Source organism: Paramisgurnus dabryanus, chromosome 24, assembly GCF_030506205.2.
Source record: "Paramisgurnus dabryanus chromosome 24, PD_genome_1.1, whole genome shotgun sequence".
Classification (NCBI taxonomy): Eukaryota; Metazoa; Chordata; class Actinopteri; order Cypriniformes; family Cobitidae; genus Paramisgurnus; species Paramisgurnus dabryanus.
In genome coordinates, this window is record NC_133360.1 from 4,453,570 (window position 1) to 4,471,015 (window position 17,446).

The window sequence follows — 17,446 nt, forward strand, 5'->3', positions numbered from 1 at the left end:
AGAGAATCTAAAGGATTGAGTTAATAAACAGAAATTCATTTATGAGAATATGAGATGATGTTTATAATCAGTAAATAAGACACTTAATAGATGGAAATCACCTGAATTGTTTTCATTTCTGTCTTTCTGTTTCTGTCTGCTGCTGTTACAGGTGAAACAAAAATACTGGAAGTGGATGAGGGGAAATCTGTTGATCTGACGACTGAAGTTAAAGACATAAAGAGAGATGATGTGATAGAGTGGAGATTTGGAGAAACTCTCATAGCTAAAAACAACCTTGCCTGCAATATCTTCAGTACATATGATGGTGATTATGATCTATTCAGAGGTAAACTGAAGCTGAATCATCAGACTGGAGATCTCAACATCAATGACATCAGAGAGAAACACACTGGAGTTTATACACTGAAGATCATCAGAGATGGAGAAACCTCAGAAAGGAAATTCAGAGTGTTTGTCAGAGGTGAGTAACTGTTGTTTCAGTGTAATAATGATTTTATGATCATCTGTACTCTGTTGACAGTATACTGTAGATGTAAGAGTGATTTATGACTATAAACTTACAGTGGAGATTTTCACACTGTGTTTAAAGTCGCTAAAACACAGAAGTAGCGATTGCCTTATTTTTTCCTGTGGTGAAGTATATCCAAGTGAAACCAGCTTCTGAAATGAAATGAGGCAGTGCAGGACTTGAATTCATCCATCGAGAACTAACTGGATCGTTTAAAGTTGGGCCGTGTTGCTAATTGCTAATCGAGTGATTTATGACTATTAACTTACAGTGGAAATTTCACACTGTGTTTAACTGTGTGTGAACCAACTTTTTACACTTATGATATTGAAAGGGTTAACTGAGACAACACATCAGTACATCATTTCTGATATTTGATCGGTTTTATAATACAACCCATTCTCACTCCCCAAGGCGTCAAAATCTGAAGCATGTTCAAACACCTTCAGCGTCAGTATGAAGACGCGAAGGGTGCCTCTATGCGCCACTATATCGACGAAATGGGAACTCCGTTGCTTTCATGCTAATCCCTCAGTGTTGGATATAGACAAAAGGGAATCCCGGAAGGTGATGCCGTCACGTTATGCGACGATCGGCAGGATCATGCCGTTGGGGTTAGAATGACTTTCTGTTACATAAAATTACATCCTAACCCAAACCCAACTTTAACCCTAACCCCAGGCGACAATGGTTTAAAAATTGGGAAAAAATTGAGTAGTTACCGTCCAGAAGCAGCATGCTTCAGATTTTGACGCCTTGGGGAGTGAGAATGGGGTGGTAGACCTCAGGCAACAGTATAACACAATAAAATCAACAGGTTCATGGCCCCTTTAAACTCAATTTTAGCTGCATTTTGAAAATGCGGTTCAATTTGTTTTCATCCAAGGCCAATGTACATCCCTATATGTACTATTTCCAGTTTGAAAAGCATGTAACGACTTGCCCCCAAGTCATTGAAACAACTTGCCCCAAACTTACATTTGTGCTAATGTTGGCTAAATCTTAGGGTTAGCTCAACATAGCATGTTAGCTAAAGTATCAAAAGACACATTATTGTCTCCTCTGTTTTGTGCAAAAATTACCTAACAAAGTTGTATTACATAAAATGTAAAGTGCACTTTCTTTTAATCCAAAAAATAAGAAAATGTGCTAACGTCAGATAAGAGCGAACTTGACCACATGTGAACACAAAGTTGACTGTAGAAGAAGTCATCACAAAAAGTGGCTATTTGATTTTTGAGATAGAGCCTCTAGTGTTGGAGTTAGGAACAGTGTGACAACTTACCCATGTGACAATTTACCCCGTTCTCCCCTAGTGGGAATTATCCATCATATACTTGTACTTATTAGATACTAGTAGCTATTTAATAGATCCCAATGCTTATTTTGTGGGTACTAGTACTTAATTATTTGATACCAGTGCCTATTAAACAAATATTAGTACTTATTTGTAAGATGCTAGTACCTATTAAAATAATTTATTTTACCAGTAAGATTTTAATTTTACTCTTCAGTGGCCATTCGGACGAGTCCAATAACTATTGTAAAAAACACTAGTGTTTAATACTTAATGAATAATGCTGCGTTCCAGGCAACCTGTAACCCGTAACTCACGACTTCAAAACCACGACTCACGACTTTGAACTGGGAGTACATCGATCTAGTACGAGTTCACGGGTGGGAAGTCACGGGTTTGACTGCCGTTCCAGTGCACTTTCACCGGTAGAAGGTTGTAAAAACACGAGTTACAGGCTGCCTGGAACGCATAGGGTCGTGAGTCGTGGTTTTGAAGTCGTAACTCACGGGTTTAAAAACCTGCCTGGAACGCACCATACTGTAAGTACCAGTGTTTCATAATACTTACTAGTATCCCATTCTTAATCTATAGGGTTTAATATAGAGTTGACCACCTTTTGTGCAGCTTTAACACTCTTAAACTCTTTTTGGAAGACTTTCTTCAAGGTTTAGGAGTGTATCTATAGGAATTTTTGATTATTCTTCTAAAAGCACATTTGTAATGTCAGACACTGATGTTGGACCAGGGTTGCCATGGTTGCTTGAAATCCTTGAAAGTTTGTGAATCTGGGGGGGAAATTCAAGGCCCTGGGAAGTTTTTGACAATATACATATATAGATACAGGTCATTGAAAGTGCTTGAATCTATTTTATGCAAGAGGTTTTCTGAAAAAACATATTATTCCTTGTGTAGTGTAGGATAATATCTTAAAAATTCTAGACTTTTTATTGTAAACTGTTCACTTTAAATGCTTATATCTTTATGTGAATGATGATTCATACCAAAATGCTTTTTTGCATAGTTGTGTTTAACACTTGAAAACGTCTCGGTTACGTATGTAACTGTTGTTCCCTGAGAAGGGAACGAGACGCTGCTTCTCCCTTGCCATACTTTCTGCCTCCCAACGGTCTTTGGCAATATTTCAGATAGCGATATACTTTCTGCACCCTGTCTTTGTCATTAACCCTCATCATTGGTTGAATTTGATATACACATTTAGAGGCACTTACCACTGGAGGTGTGGTAAAAAAAAGTGTCACCGCAGTGACGCAGCGCGTGTAACAATGTATCTTAAAAGATAACACGATGTAACCTTGCCCTATTTAGTCTTTGAATTTGAGGGTATTGGACCTGGAAAGTCCTTGAAAGGTCCTTGAATTTGAAGTCAGCCAAGGTGTGGGAACCCTGTTGGACGAGAAGACCTCACTCGTAGTCTCTGCTCTGATTCATCCCAAAGATCTTCTATTGGGTCAAGGTCAGGACTCTGTGCAGGCCAGTCAAGTTCCTCCATACCAAACTTGCTCATCCATGTCTTTATGCACATTGCTTTGTGCACTGGTGCACAGTCATGTTGAAACAGTAAGGGGACATCCCCAAACTCTTCCTTTAAAGTTGGAAGCATGAAATTGTCCAAAATGTCTTGGTATGATGAAGCATTAAGAGTTCCTTTAACTGGAAGAGATTGGAGCACCTGAATTCAAAGATTTGGAGAGTCGTTTTAAAAACTTTTGGCAATATAGTGTATTTCCCCTCTCTTACTCATTCACTCCCTGTGCAACTTCATTCACTTGGTGGCAGCACAAGGTGTCACTGTGCCCTCTTTGCTTTAGCACTGGCACTCGGAGATCAATTGCTATGTCTGAGGTGAAACACGCCCCCCCATTTAGCCTACAGAAGAAGAAATTGAGAAATAAATAAACTTATAAATAATTTTAGTAAGTAGTGTTGAGTGAGATGAAAAATTGTCCTACCCTTTAATATATGAATGAAATGGTATTTTACTATATGACCCCACAACAACGCGCATTTGCTTATCACACACATGGATGTGCAGCAGCACACAAATGTTTTAAAATTTGAAAAATTAAAGGATTAAAATGTAAAAGATTATTATTATTAAGTCTCTTGGACATAAATGAGGACCAATTATGAGATGTAAGAAGGCGTAAAGAGCTGCTTCAATTGTAGCCTGTTAAGTAATTACATTTTTTGCTTTAAACAAATGGACATTTACATTTAGTCATTTAGCAGAGGCTTTTGTCCAAAGCGACTTACAAATGAGGTAAACAATAGAAGCAATTATAGCAACACAAGAACAGCAATACATAAGTGCATCAGAAATAGTCTCTTCAAATTGGTTAGTAATTGTTAGTAATTTTTAGTAATCCACTCTCAATTCTAAATGCATCGGAATACATTTTTGGAATCGATTCTCAGCCCTAGTTTTCATTTCTGTGTTTCTGTTTCTGTATGCTGCTGTTTCAGATGAAATAAAAACACTGGAATTGGATGAAGGGAAATCTGTTGATCTGAAGACTGAATTTGCTGACATAAAGAGAGATGATCTGATAGAGTGGACATTTGGAAAAACTCCTATAGCTGAAATCAAACCTGTCAACAATATCTTCAGTACATCTAATGATGATCTATTCAAAGATAAACTGAAGCTGAATCGTCAGACTGGAGATCTCAACATCAATGACATCAGACAGGAACACAAAGGAGTTTATACACTGAGGATCATCAGAGGTGAAGAAACCTTATACAGGAGATTCAGTGTGTTTGTCAGAGGTGAGTAACTCAAATATTTCAGTGTAATAATGATTTTATGATCATCTGTACTCTGTATGGATGTGACAGTGGTGTGCACTTGGGCTGTGCTCAAGCCCCTGCTGTCCCAAAATGTAATGTGCCTTTCTCCAATGATAGTAAATAATAATTATTATTATAATAAATATTATAATATATATACAACTACCACTAACAATAAAAAAATATATATATATATACATGTTTTTGGCGGAAGTATTTGGTGGAGGTGGAGCGGTAGGAGTTTCCTTTGCAGCAATATGCAGCAGTTAGCCGCAAGCAAAGAACTTCAATAGAACGTTCCATTGCAACACCAGCGCCCAGCAGCAGCCCTACGAATCTGCCATTTTGGAATGAGAGCGACTCGGGAGTCAACTAGAAGTAATGGCAATATCAGCTACTTTGTACATTAAAGATCAAATTCAAACTGAATGATGATTACACAGAATAACATACAATCAGACCAGTGATCATTAATCCCTTTTTACAGCTTATTTTCAGATATTTAGACAAGTCTTCCACTTTTATATAGGCTAACTTTACATACATACATACCGACATAAACTCATCCACACATAATATTTTGGCTCCATATACATACACATATATACAAATATACATTAGAATTGCTTGAAATGGATTAAGTAAAAAAAAACACAGCCACCGTCCAAAAGTGGCAATTATACACTCTAAAAAAATAATCCGTAAAAAAACGGATAATGTCCTGGCAGAAAATTACCGGTACGTTTTCCGTTATTTCACAGACATTTCCGTTTATTCAAAAACAGAACATTCTGTAAATTTATAGAACACTTTCCGTTCTATAAATTTACAGAATGTTCTGTTTTTGAATGGGGACACTTCAATCTGCCTATGAAACGCAACAATGGTGACAATCAACAACGAAGCTTTATGCCGCAATGCATGCTGGGTACCAGGATTGTAGAAAACTCTCATTTACTCTCACCATTGTTGAGATCCAAAATGTTGATGTCTCTGTGAAGCAAAATATACAACTGATACCTTACCTCAATGTTATTCAATACAGTGTCTTATCAGATAAGCATAGCATGTCAATCTTACACACTTTAGTTTTTTATTCTTATTTTATCACTTCATATTTAAATGCTAGGCAGCATAACATAAAAACAACCAAGCTCAAATGACATAATAGACACTTTCCCTTACTCAAGCAACAAACAAGTTGTAATTGTTACAAGCAAAAACACTGTTGCAATGTTGAAAGTTTTGGAAGGGCAAGGGACAAAAGCCTAACTTAAGGGAACACTAATCACCATAGTGGTGACTTCAAATGAATCTAAAACAAACACAAACTATAGATTTAATGTGATAAATGTTGTGGTAAATATCCATTTGACTTACACGTCACGTCAGAAAGAAGATTTGTCTACTAAATCACATGTGTCGATGCTGGAATAGTTGAACACTTGTATTTTGTTCTGACAGCATTTGTTTAGAAGTTAAACATCATCCATGTTAAAAAAGAACTCTGCAAGCAAGTTGTAATTTTAGGTTTCAAACAGAGATGGTGATAGAGAGGCAAAAGTGAAAGATTGCAGCAGGAGTTGTTGCACCCATAATGCAACATGTTTTTTTTTTAAAAACGGATAAACGCCTGTAAAACATAAATACGGAAAATTCCTTCAGATTTACACAGTACTTTGTCTGTTTTTTTACGAATTTTTTTTAGAGTGTGGGATAACAGACAGAGCAATGCATCATGTTCTATAAGATTATCAGGTTTGTATCGGGATCCAGCCCTGATAGCCACTGGATGCTGTAACGGAACAGGACCGCACCCGCAAAACGATAGAGCCGGAGTCGTTCCTGAGTCCAAACGCACATCGGGCCGAAGCCGTTTCTGATCTGTTTTTCGGGGTTGTTGCGGACAGAGGTGTAAAATGTGCCATGAGTAAAAGTCCTCTCCAGTATTTTGTTCCAATCTATTTGCTAATTAGCACCGTTTTTCAGCAGGAGGTGACCACCTGACTCGTTGGTGTTTTAAGCCCTCAGCGAAGCCTTCAAGGCAGCGCTGCCTGGAAGGCACTCCCCGTGCCCCGAGCGTTTCAGCCAATCACAGCACTGGTGCTGCATATCGAGCCTTCAGCCAGCTTCTGGAAGTTTGAGCTCACTGTTGGTCAGGTGAGTAGCGCAGATATGGTAAGATAGGAATGTGACTGTGTTTGAATTCAGCTCGAAACGTTTCGAGCGTTAAAGTGACGTGTTTCTGCGTTTTCACGTGTCCGTGGCAAGACTTTCTTTTTGTGCCAGTTACACGTGTTGGTTAATCGTTTTTATTTAATTATCTTACAATTGTCGCTTGGGATTAGAACAACTTTCTGTTACATAAAATGACATCCACACCCCAAGCGAAAAGAGTTTTAAATTCTGACAAAAAAAACATAACCAATGCTTAAAATGATGTCCACATTATGCCAAACACAATTTTATCCTCACGCGAAAATTGTTTAAAAATCAGACGAAAACCACAAATCCATCCCATGCAATGGTTTGAAAAAGAAAAAAATGGAGGAACCAATACTGACGCTGCGTTCGAAACCGCCTACTTCCATACTATATAGTAGACAAAGTAGTGATTTTTGTATACTTTATTGTATAGTAGGAGGCAATTTCGGACGCAGCATGAAACTGGCACGAAAGTGGCGCTGCGAACATGTGAAAACGCAGAAACACGTCACTTAAACGCTTGAAACATTTCGAGCGGATTTCATTATCAATCACATTTCTATCTTACCATATCTGCACTACTCACCTGACCAATGGTGAGCTCGAACTTCCAGAAGCAGGCGGAAGGCTCGATATCTAGCACCAGTGCTGTGATTGGCTGAAACGCTCGGGGCACAGGGAGTGCCTTCCAGGCAGCGCTGCCTTGAAGGCTTCGTTGAGGGCTTAAAACACCAACGAGCCAGGAGGTCACCTCCTGCTGAAAAATTGTGCTAATTAGCAGATCCTGGAACAAAATACTGGAAAGGACATTTACTCTTGGCACATGGATTTTACACCTCTGGTTGCGGATATGTGCCAGCGCCGATCCAGCACCGCCTGATCGTTAGTATCGGCTCAGATTCGTATTGCAGATCTGGACCAAATCAGTGTCAGACACAGCTAACGGCTTTCGGTTACCTGTGCGAAAAGTGATCTGGGCCAGATCTGTAAAATGATATAAATACTGAACTGATGTTTGAGCTGAAACCTCTATCTGGCACGGATCTGTTTCACAATCAGAAAACGTCTCTGAGATAGAAACGGAGGCAAGGGGCTTAAAACGGATCCGGGCCGAATGTAATTGCTATCTGGGAGGGGATTAATATGTACAAAACATCTTTCATACCTAGTGGAGTTGGTAACTAATAATAATAGTAAATGTGTAAAGTAGCATAAAATAGAATTACATAATAAAGCAAGAAAAACGACCTCAAATGTGTATCTATTTAATGATTGGATTCCACAACTGATAACAACAACAACACCACACATACATACAAGACAATACTGCGTTTCGTGTAGGTGTAGCAAGTGAATAAAACTTTAATGTAAGAAACTTACTATTGCGCTTCTGATTTGGCTGTGAGATTCGCTGAGAATGAATTGAGAATGAATTGGCTGTGAGAATTTTTATTCCAAAATGGCGGACACGCTACTGAAGCACCATCTAGTGGCTGTTGCCAAAAACGAATCAGAGTTTCCCCTCTTGTTCTTCTGTACTCTTTGCCGCAAGTCTTAATAATAGCTACTCTAGCATCATGAGCAGAAGGTAAGCTAATACAGAAAATATACATTAATCCTACATGCTGCTACTGTAAAGGTTGCGGTAGCATGTGAGTTATGTTTAACTAACTGGTAAAACTCGATTTCAGGCGCATTCTGAAAATGTTGTTCAATTTGTTTTCATCCAAAGTCATTGAGACAACTTGCCACAAATAGATATTAGTTATTATTTATTAGATACTGGTAATAATATGCTTTGGAATGTATGTTTTCCAAAAAAAAAAAAAAAACACTGATAAAATACAAATACTTGAAAATGTACTTTTAAGTAGAAATACTTAAGTAGTAATTTGTTTTTCTTGCCTCAGTCATTTTATTCCTCCCTGCCTCTGTAAACGGAGTAGCTAGAGGTGCACGAGAGATACTTTCTGCAGCCTCTGAGCGAGTGTGAGAGCCAGCCAGACTCTGGCCGTCATCAATTTAATGGACAATGACAACTGAGATTTTCCGTATAGTAAAAGTTTACATAATGAAATGGTGCTCACATTAACATTAACACATTACCTTCAGCATTAATAACAGATTGCGTCCCGTTAGCTCCGCTGGTGCTTGACTCGCTGTTGTTGTTGTTTAATAGTGTATCAAACATGCGACAGTCCTGCAATGCGACCGTATTGTCGTATTTTCGCGTGAAATATAAGTTATTGATTCAACTGTTTCAGTGTTTCACGAAGACTCGCTCTGCCCACCACTAATAATAACCAAACTTTGGATTGTTCTGCCTCGATGCAATGTTTGCTGCATTCTAAACCAAAACAACACCACGTGTGTGACGTCATGACTCATTTGCAACGAGCGGAATAAGAAGAACCAGTTCTCGATTCCCATCCCTAGCCCTAGATATTTGCAAAGAAAACAACTTTCAAAAAGCACAATGCTATTTTATTGCTTTTTGTAATGTTATGAAAGACTTGAACCCTGCAAAATGTACAGCGCGTGACTCCATGACCTTAATATTTTGTTTTGCCATTGCCTTGCTGTTCCATGTTTTTGTCATGAGAATCATGTGATACGTAAGTAAGAGGTAAATATGAGACGTAAATATGAGATGTGCACAAGTTATTTTGCATCTGATTGAGAAAATATTACAGAGTTGAGTATGTGTGCTCAATCTGCACAGGCTGCTTAAACTTCGGGAGCAAATTAGGTGACTATTAATTGTAAAACATAACCCACCAAACTGGTTAGTGATTTGACATTGTTACCACACTAGCTGGAAATTATTTGTATCATTTTATTCACTGGGACCCTGTCGGAGACCCTCCTCCCCACATACACACTTGGCTTGTTATTAACTAAAATGTCCACTTACAAGTTGATTGCTAATAGTTGTGGATTTTATTTAATTGGGCTTCCTTTTTAAAGAAGCAAGAATCCAAACAGTCAATAAATCCACAATTTAAATCGTTCACCAGTGGCATCATAGACATGTATAAAGGCTAGATGTCTCGCCGGCGCTGACGACCATTTGAGTGGAACGTCCACATTTGGCGGCCATCTTACCATAGGCAGCTCGCTCACTCGTAGCATTGAGTTTTAATGGCGCAGGTACTTTTAAATGATCATAACTTGCTTGCTTACTTTTTTACCGATTTTCAAATGGTTTGGTTTGTAATAAACGTCAAAGATGTACCTATGACACTGCATACTCATACTAAAAAAAATCATGAAACATGTTAAAGCATCCAGAATTATAGCCACGTTAATAACGTTTGTAAGAAACCAAACCGTTTGAAAATTGGTAGAAAATTGAGCAAGTTATGGTCATTTAAAAGTACCTGCATCATTAAACTCAATGCTACGCGTGAGCAAGCTGCCTGTGGTAAGATGGCCACCAGGTGATGACGTTAGAGACTCCGCCGTAACACATCTATCCTTTATACATATCTATGAGTGGCATAGCTTGTGTAGCGATCAACAAACTCTGTGCAGCGTCTCTCCAGCAACACCTGTTACCTGAAGAAGGGTTCCTACTTAAATTCTGTGAATTGTTACCCAAGAGTGAACTCTACTAGTCACTTCTATATTACAAAAAGGTATTGAAAGGGATAACTGAGACAACACATCTGTACAACATTTTAGATATTTGGTCGGTTTTATAAAATCATCAATGCTTTGACAACTATGTCAGTGATATCTTAAAAAAACAATTAAAGCAACACTATGTAGTTTCCATGTAAAAATGACTTACAGCTCCCCCATGTGGTTGAAAAGCGCAACAGTGCCTGGTATCAGACACTCTTCTGCAGGCAGGGGGAGGGGCGGGGGTGTGTGCTCTACCCTCCACCGCCACTTTCAGAGTGTGCTTGTAGCAGCTAGGAGGCTACTCAGGTTGCAGCAACATTACAATTTGTCCAGTTAAAAGTTGTTCTATCACTGAAATAATTTTAGAGACATTATTTAAAGGCAAAAAAATATACATAGTGTTGCTTTAAAGAAACTTACTGAATATTAAGTGAATTACTAACATCAATATTGAACAGCTGATATTTTATTGAAGTCATGTATCCATTAGATGAATTCTCACTGTTAGGAGATTCATAAAATTCATCATCTAGATGTTATAGTTGTGTTTAGATTTATATACTGATAGAGAATCTGAAAGATTGAGTTAATAAACAGAAATTCATTTATGAGAATATGAGCTGATGTTTATAATCAGTAAATAAGACACTTAATAGATGAAAATCACCTGAATTGATTTCATTTCTGTCTTTCTGTCTGTTGCTGTTACAGGTAATGTAGAAGTACTGCGAGTGAATGAAGAAGAATCTGTCAATCTGAAGACTGAAGTTAAAGACATACAGAGAGATGATGTGATAGAGTGGAGATTTGCAGATAATGGAACTCCCATAGCTGAAATCAATCCTGCAAACAATATCTTCAGTAGATCTGATAAAGGTCTATTCAGAGATAAACTGGAGCTGAATCCTCAGACTGGAGATCTCAACATCAGTGACATCAGACATGAACACACTGGAGATTATACACTGAAGATCATCAGAGGTGGAAAAACATCATACAAGACAATATCTGTGTCTGTAAAATGTGAGTAACTGAAATGTTTCACTGTAATAATGATTTTATTATCATCTGTACTCTGTTGACAGTATACTGTAGATGTAAGAGTGATTTATGACTATTAACTTATACTGGATTTTCACACTGTGTTTAGAGTTGCCAATACACTTATTTTTTCTGTGGTGACGTATATCCGAGTGAAACCAGCTTCTGAGATGAAATAAGGCAGGGCAGGACTTGAATTTGTTCATCGAGAACTAACTACATTGTTTAAAGTTGGGTCGTGTTGCTAATTGCTAATCGCTGCAATCTTTTCCCGGACCCCGCCCACCTGCCATACAGTATGACCCGAAGTAAAGAGAGATTGTTTTGATGAGGAGATGATTTTTCAATTAAAATTATGAGGGCACATGATTTTTTTTTAAATAATGAAGCTCACAGATAAGTTTTTCATTTTAATTTCATTACGACTTTAACTCTGACTTATCTTCTGTTTAAACCTGATTTAACTGCAGGGAAATCAATATTACACTCGTCACATTTAAAGTGTTAACTGAGACAACACATCTGTACATCATTTCTGATATTTGTTCAGTTTTATAATAACATTGATTTAAACATACATGACAACTACATCACTGATATCTTATATAAACAATTAAACACACTGATGGAATATTATAGTAAATTACTACCATCAATATTGAACAAATTATATTTTATTAAAGTCATTAACCCATTAGATGAATTCTCACTGTTAGGAGATTCATAAAATTCATCATCTAGATGTTATACTTAAAGGGGCTCTCCATAAGTTTAGAAATTTCTAACCGTTACTGACACCAGTGGCCGTTATAGAAACTGCAGCCAGTTGCCGTAGCAGCCACAGACAGCTCATTGAGATTCACCAGCATGTTTACAAATGCAAGAAAAGTTACAGTACTGTAAGGTTATTGTTTGACAGACCATATTTTAGTAAAATGTTGCAGTGCTACTTTATATTTTCAACAGAAATCTACTTCTAAAAGTTTTGTAACACAACACTGTAAAACACACTCCCAACACTCACAATCTTAATGCACTCGTGCTCTGAATAAAGATAATTCATATAAGAAAGTAACTTTTAAAACGGTCCTGTGCTACATGCTATCGTTAGCATTACACCACAAAAACAATAACATAATATATTACAGATGTCCTGTAACTATGTCTTACCTTTGCAGTAAAAAGGAAACCTGCTCAAGGTCTGTTTTCATACCCAGCGCTGACCGGAGCTCCCTCCAAGAATCAAATGCCAATCCGATGTTTACTCTTGTCTTTTCCCCGACGCCGGTCATGCTCTATTTTGGCTGCACTAGATAAGGATTTTTTTTAAACTTACGAGGAGTTTCCGTGAGTGTCTGGATTGTGCTAGAAGTTGGTAGTTTCTTGCCGACTACAAAGTCCATTTGAAACATCCTAGCGATTGCCGCTGTTTACTAATGACTGCCGTACGCGTCTATATGGAACGCCCAGGTAGACGAGCATGCGCATGACGTCACATTTTGAATTTCGCGCCAATTTGACCCGACTCCTCCACACACAAAAGAGCCTACATGCTGATAGAGACAACCGTGGAGGACACTCAAGGTGTCATTCTTTCTATTACATTATGGTTGGCTAATAAATATACAAATGAAAACTCTATCTTAAAGATTTTTTTAAGTAACTTACATCTAGGCCCTTTAAGCAATATCCGCGAGTAGGTGTGATATAGCTCTATATCATCATGGCTGTGATTAGGCCTAAGGCATGAGGCCGCAATCACAGCAGTGATGATATAGAACTATACCACATGACTCTGAGAGCGATAACAGTTTGACGGCACACGTTTAAAAAAAAAAAAAAATAGAAAACAACAACGGAGTTATTTTAAAAGCCTCTTTGTTGGGGTACTACTCATTTCCGCCACAGATTTGAAGGCCAGAATTATAGGTAACACTTTCAGCTGTTTGTTTTGTAACTCAATAGACAGAATAGGCGTTTCTTAATATTACCGTTTCTTGGTCACAAAGTGTAGTTTTAAGATTAGTTCAGTGGAGAATATATATGTATAATATTCAAATCTGCAGTTGATTAGTAAAGATTACGCCTATTTGAACATTGCTTAGAAAGATTCGGACGTAAGACCTAGACGCACAGCAGACGTCAGTGTTCACTTACGCCACTGACCACCGCTTGATCGGTGCTACATCTCTGACAGGGATTCCCTGGCTCTGATGTAGGCCTATCTGTTTGATGGTCAAAAACAAGATCAAACCAGCAGTATTTGGTGTCATGAAACTATTACTTGTTTTTTATTTATATTTACTATATTTTGTGTTGTTATTGTTTTGTCACGAAAACTATATTTATATACTATTGCTTTTCCATTTAATCTTAACGCGATATGAGCACTCGCTTTATTACTGGACATTGTTTTTGTCAGTACTACATAAAACAGAATAATTAAGTGTTTTATATTGTAACCTAAGTAAGTCAGAGAGATGTTTCTGCATGATTCTTATAAATATCAGTGGTGATATATCAACGTGTTTTAATAGTCACGTCCAACTGGTGTTTTGTATCCTTTTAATGGGAGGAGAGATGAGTAAACAGACCGCTCCAGAGAAAATGAGTGTTTTCATTGCTTTATTCCAAGTGTATTTTAATCATCCACACTATGTGACATTATTGTGGTACATCCCCAAAGGTTTACATCCAAGAGCGTGACACTTAATGGATGAAAATCAACTGAATTGATTTCATTTCTGTGTTTCTGTCTGCTGTTGTTACAGGTGAAACAAAAACACTGGAAGTGGATGAGTGGAAATCTGCTGATCTGAAGACTGAAGTTAAAGACATAAAGAAAGATGATGTGATAGAGTGGAGATTTGGAGAAACTCTTATAGCTAAAATCAATCCTGCCAGCAAAACCTTCAATACATATGATGGTGATGATGATCTATTCAGAGATAAACTGAAGCTGAATGATAAGACTGGAGATCTCACCATCAATGACATCAGACAGAAACACACTGGAGATTATAAACTGAAGATCATCAGAGATGGAGAAACCTCAGAAAGGAGTTTCAGAGTGTTTGTAAGAGGTGAGTAACTCAAATGTTTCAGTGTAATAATGATTTTATTATCATCTGTACTCTGTTGACAGTATATTGTAGATTAGTAAGTGTCATTTATGACTATAAACTTACAGGGGAGATTTTCACACTGTGTTTAAAGTCGCTAAAACACAGAAGTAGCGATTGCCTTATTTTTTCCTGTGGTGAAGTAGTTCCAAGTGAAACCAGCTTCTGAAATGAAATGAGGCAGTGCAAGACTTGAATTCATCCATCGAGAACTAACTGGATCGTTTAAAGTTGGGCCGTGTTGCTAATTGCTAATTGAGTGATTTATGACTATTAACTTACAGTGGAAATTTCACACTGTGTTTAACTGTGTGTGAACCAACTTTTTACACTTATGATATTGAAAGGGTTAACTGACACAACACATCAGTACATAATTTCTGATATTTGGTCGGTTTTATAATACAACCCATTCTCACTCCCCAAGGCGTCAAAATTTGAAGCATGTTCAAACACCTTCAGCGTCAGTATGAAGACGCGAAGGGTGCCTCTATGCGTCACTATATCGACGAAATGGGAACTCCGTTGCTTTCATGCTAATCCCTCAGCATCGGATATAGACGAAAGGGAATCCGGAAGGTGATGCCGTCACGTTATGCGACGATCGGCAGGATCATGCCGTTGCGGTTAGAATGACTTTCTGTTACATAAAATTGCATCCCAACCCAAACCCAACTCTAACCCTAACCCCAAGCGACAATTGTTTAAAAATTGGAAAAAAATTGAGTAGTTGCCGTCCAGAAGGGGCATGATCTGACGCTGAAGGCGTTTGAACATGCTTCAGATTTTGACGCCTTGGGGAGTGAGAATGTGTTGTATAATAACATTAATTGACAACTACATCATTGGTACTTTAAATAAACAATTAAACATACTGACTGAATATCATAGTGAATTACTATCATCAATGTTGAATAACTGATAATTTATTAAGGTCATTTTACCCATTAGATGCATTCTCACTTTTAGCCAAAGGTTTTGGGACACCCCTCCAATAGCACTTTTGGGAGTACTTCGACTCGCCTGAAAAATCCGCTCCCCTTCTCCCTCTCATAATAAGAGGGAGAGGGAGAGTGTTACAGCGACGAGTCGAAGTACTCCCAAAAGTGCTCCGCCATACAATATAGTTCCTCTTTTAAATCCGCTTATAAAGGCGCTACGTTTTATTTTGTGCCACCATACTTGCTCGTATAACTACTCGTCTTAAATAGGAAAAACGTTGATGTGTTTGGTCACTTCTAACTTTATTTCTGTTTGGTACCATTGAATGAATGGGGCTAAGCTAAATGCTATCATAGTGTCGCCGTGCGCCACAGCGCTTACGTGCACGCATTAAGATGATAGAGGTATGTATCAACTCTTCTTAGTTAAGGTAATAACATAGTTTAATATGGACAAAGGATAGACTATTCCTTTAATGCTTCATCATACCAAGACATTTTGACAATTTCATGCTCCGAACTTTGTGGGAACAGTTTGGGGATGACCCCTTCCTGTTCCAACATGACTATGCATCGGTGCACAAAGCGAGGTCCATAAAGACATGGATGAGCGAGTTTGGTGTGGAGGAACTTGACTGGTCCTGACCTCAACCCAATAAAACATCTTTGCGATAATTTAGAGCGGAGACTATCAGAGAGGTCTTTTCATCCAACCTCAGTGTCTGATCTTACAAATGTGCTTTTAGGAGAATGGTCAAAAATTCCCATAAACACACTCATAAACCGTGTAGAAAGATTTTCAAGAAGAGTTGAAGCTGTTATAGCTGCCAAGGATGCAGGGCCAACTTCATATTAAACCCTATGGATTAAGAAAGTGATGTTATTCAGGTTCATGTGTATATAAATATGTGCTGATGTTTATAATCAGTAAATCTGTCCCTTAATAGATGAAAATCACCTGAATTGATTTAATTTCTGTGTTTCTGTCACCTGCTATTACAGGTAAAGTAGAACAACTGCGAGTGAATGAAGAAGAATCTGTCGATCTAAAGACTGAAGTTACTGACATAAAAGAAGATGATGTGATAGAATGGAGATTTGGAGATAAAGAAACTCTCATAGCTGAAATCAATCCTGCCAACAAAAGCCCCCAGCCATCTGATAAAGGTCTATTCAGGGATAAACTAAAGCTGAATCCTAAAACTGGAGATCTCAAAATCAAAGACATCAGATGGGAACACTCTGGAGTTTATAAACTGAAGATCATCAGAGGTGGAAAAACCTCATACAAGACAATATCTGTGTCTGTCAAATGTGAGTAACTCAGATCTTTCAGTATAATAATGATTTTATTATCATCTGTACTCTGTTGACAGTATACTGTAGATGTAAGAGTGATTTATGACTATTAACTTACACTGGAGATTTTCACACTGTTTTTAAAGTCGCCATGAAATGGAAGTAGTGATTGTCTTATTTTCCCTGTGGTGAAGTATATCTGAATAAAACCGGCTTCTGAAATGAAATAAGGCAGGGTGGGACTTCAATAAGTCTATCACCTATTCGTCTATCGTCTTTACTTCCTGCCATACCATATGACTGGAAGTAAAGAGAGATTGTTTCGAGGAGGAGATTTACATTTTTGATTAAAGATTGTGAGGGCACATTAATAAAAAAAAAAAAATAATGAAGCTGGCAGATAAATAATTTGTAAAAACAAAAAACCCACAATATTCCAAAACAAATGACGGATTTTCATTTTAATTTCATTGCGACTCTGACTTCTCTTCTGTTTAAACCTGCTTTTACACTTGTCATATTGAAAGTGTTGACTGAGACAACACATCTGTACATGATTTCAGATATTTTATCAGTTTTATAATAAAATTGA

General features: G+C 37.7%; 1 protein-coding gene across 10 annotated transcripts in view; it reads left to right on the forward strand.

The window, feature by feature from the left end:
• Positions 1–17,446, forward strand: part of LOC135721219 (uncharacterized) — a 72,124-nt gene that overhangs the window by 31,073 nt on the left and 23,605 nt on the right. For 7 of the 10 annotated variants that reach the window (XM_073813591.1, XM_073813589.1, XM_073813585.1 and 4 more), the window contains 5 exons: positions 152–463; positions 4,293–4,598; positions 11,163–11,474; positions 14,264–14,575; positions 16,558–16,869. In XM_073813591.1, coding sequence (XP_073669692.1) covers positions 152–463; positions 4,293–4,598; positions 11,163–11,474; positions 14,264–14,575; positions 16,558–16,869 — 1,554 coding nt within the window. The remainder of the gene's footprint in view (positions 1–151; positions 464–4,292; positions 4,599–11,162; positions 11,475–14,263; positions 14,576–16,557; positions 16,870–17,446) is intronic. The other 3 variants (XM_073813590.1, XM_073813592.1, XM_073813594.1) reach the window with 3 other exon arrangements.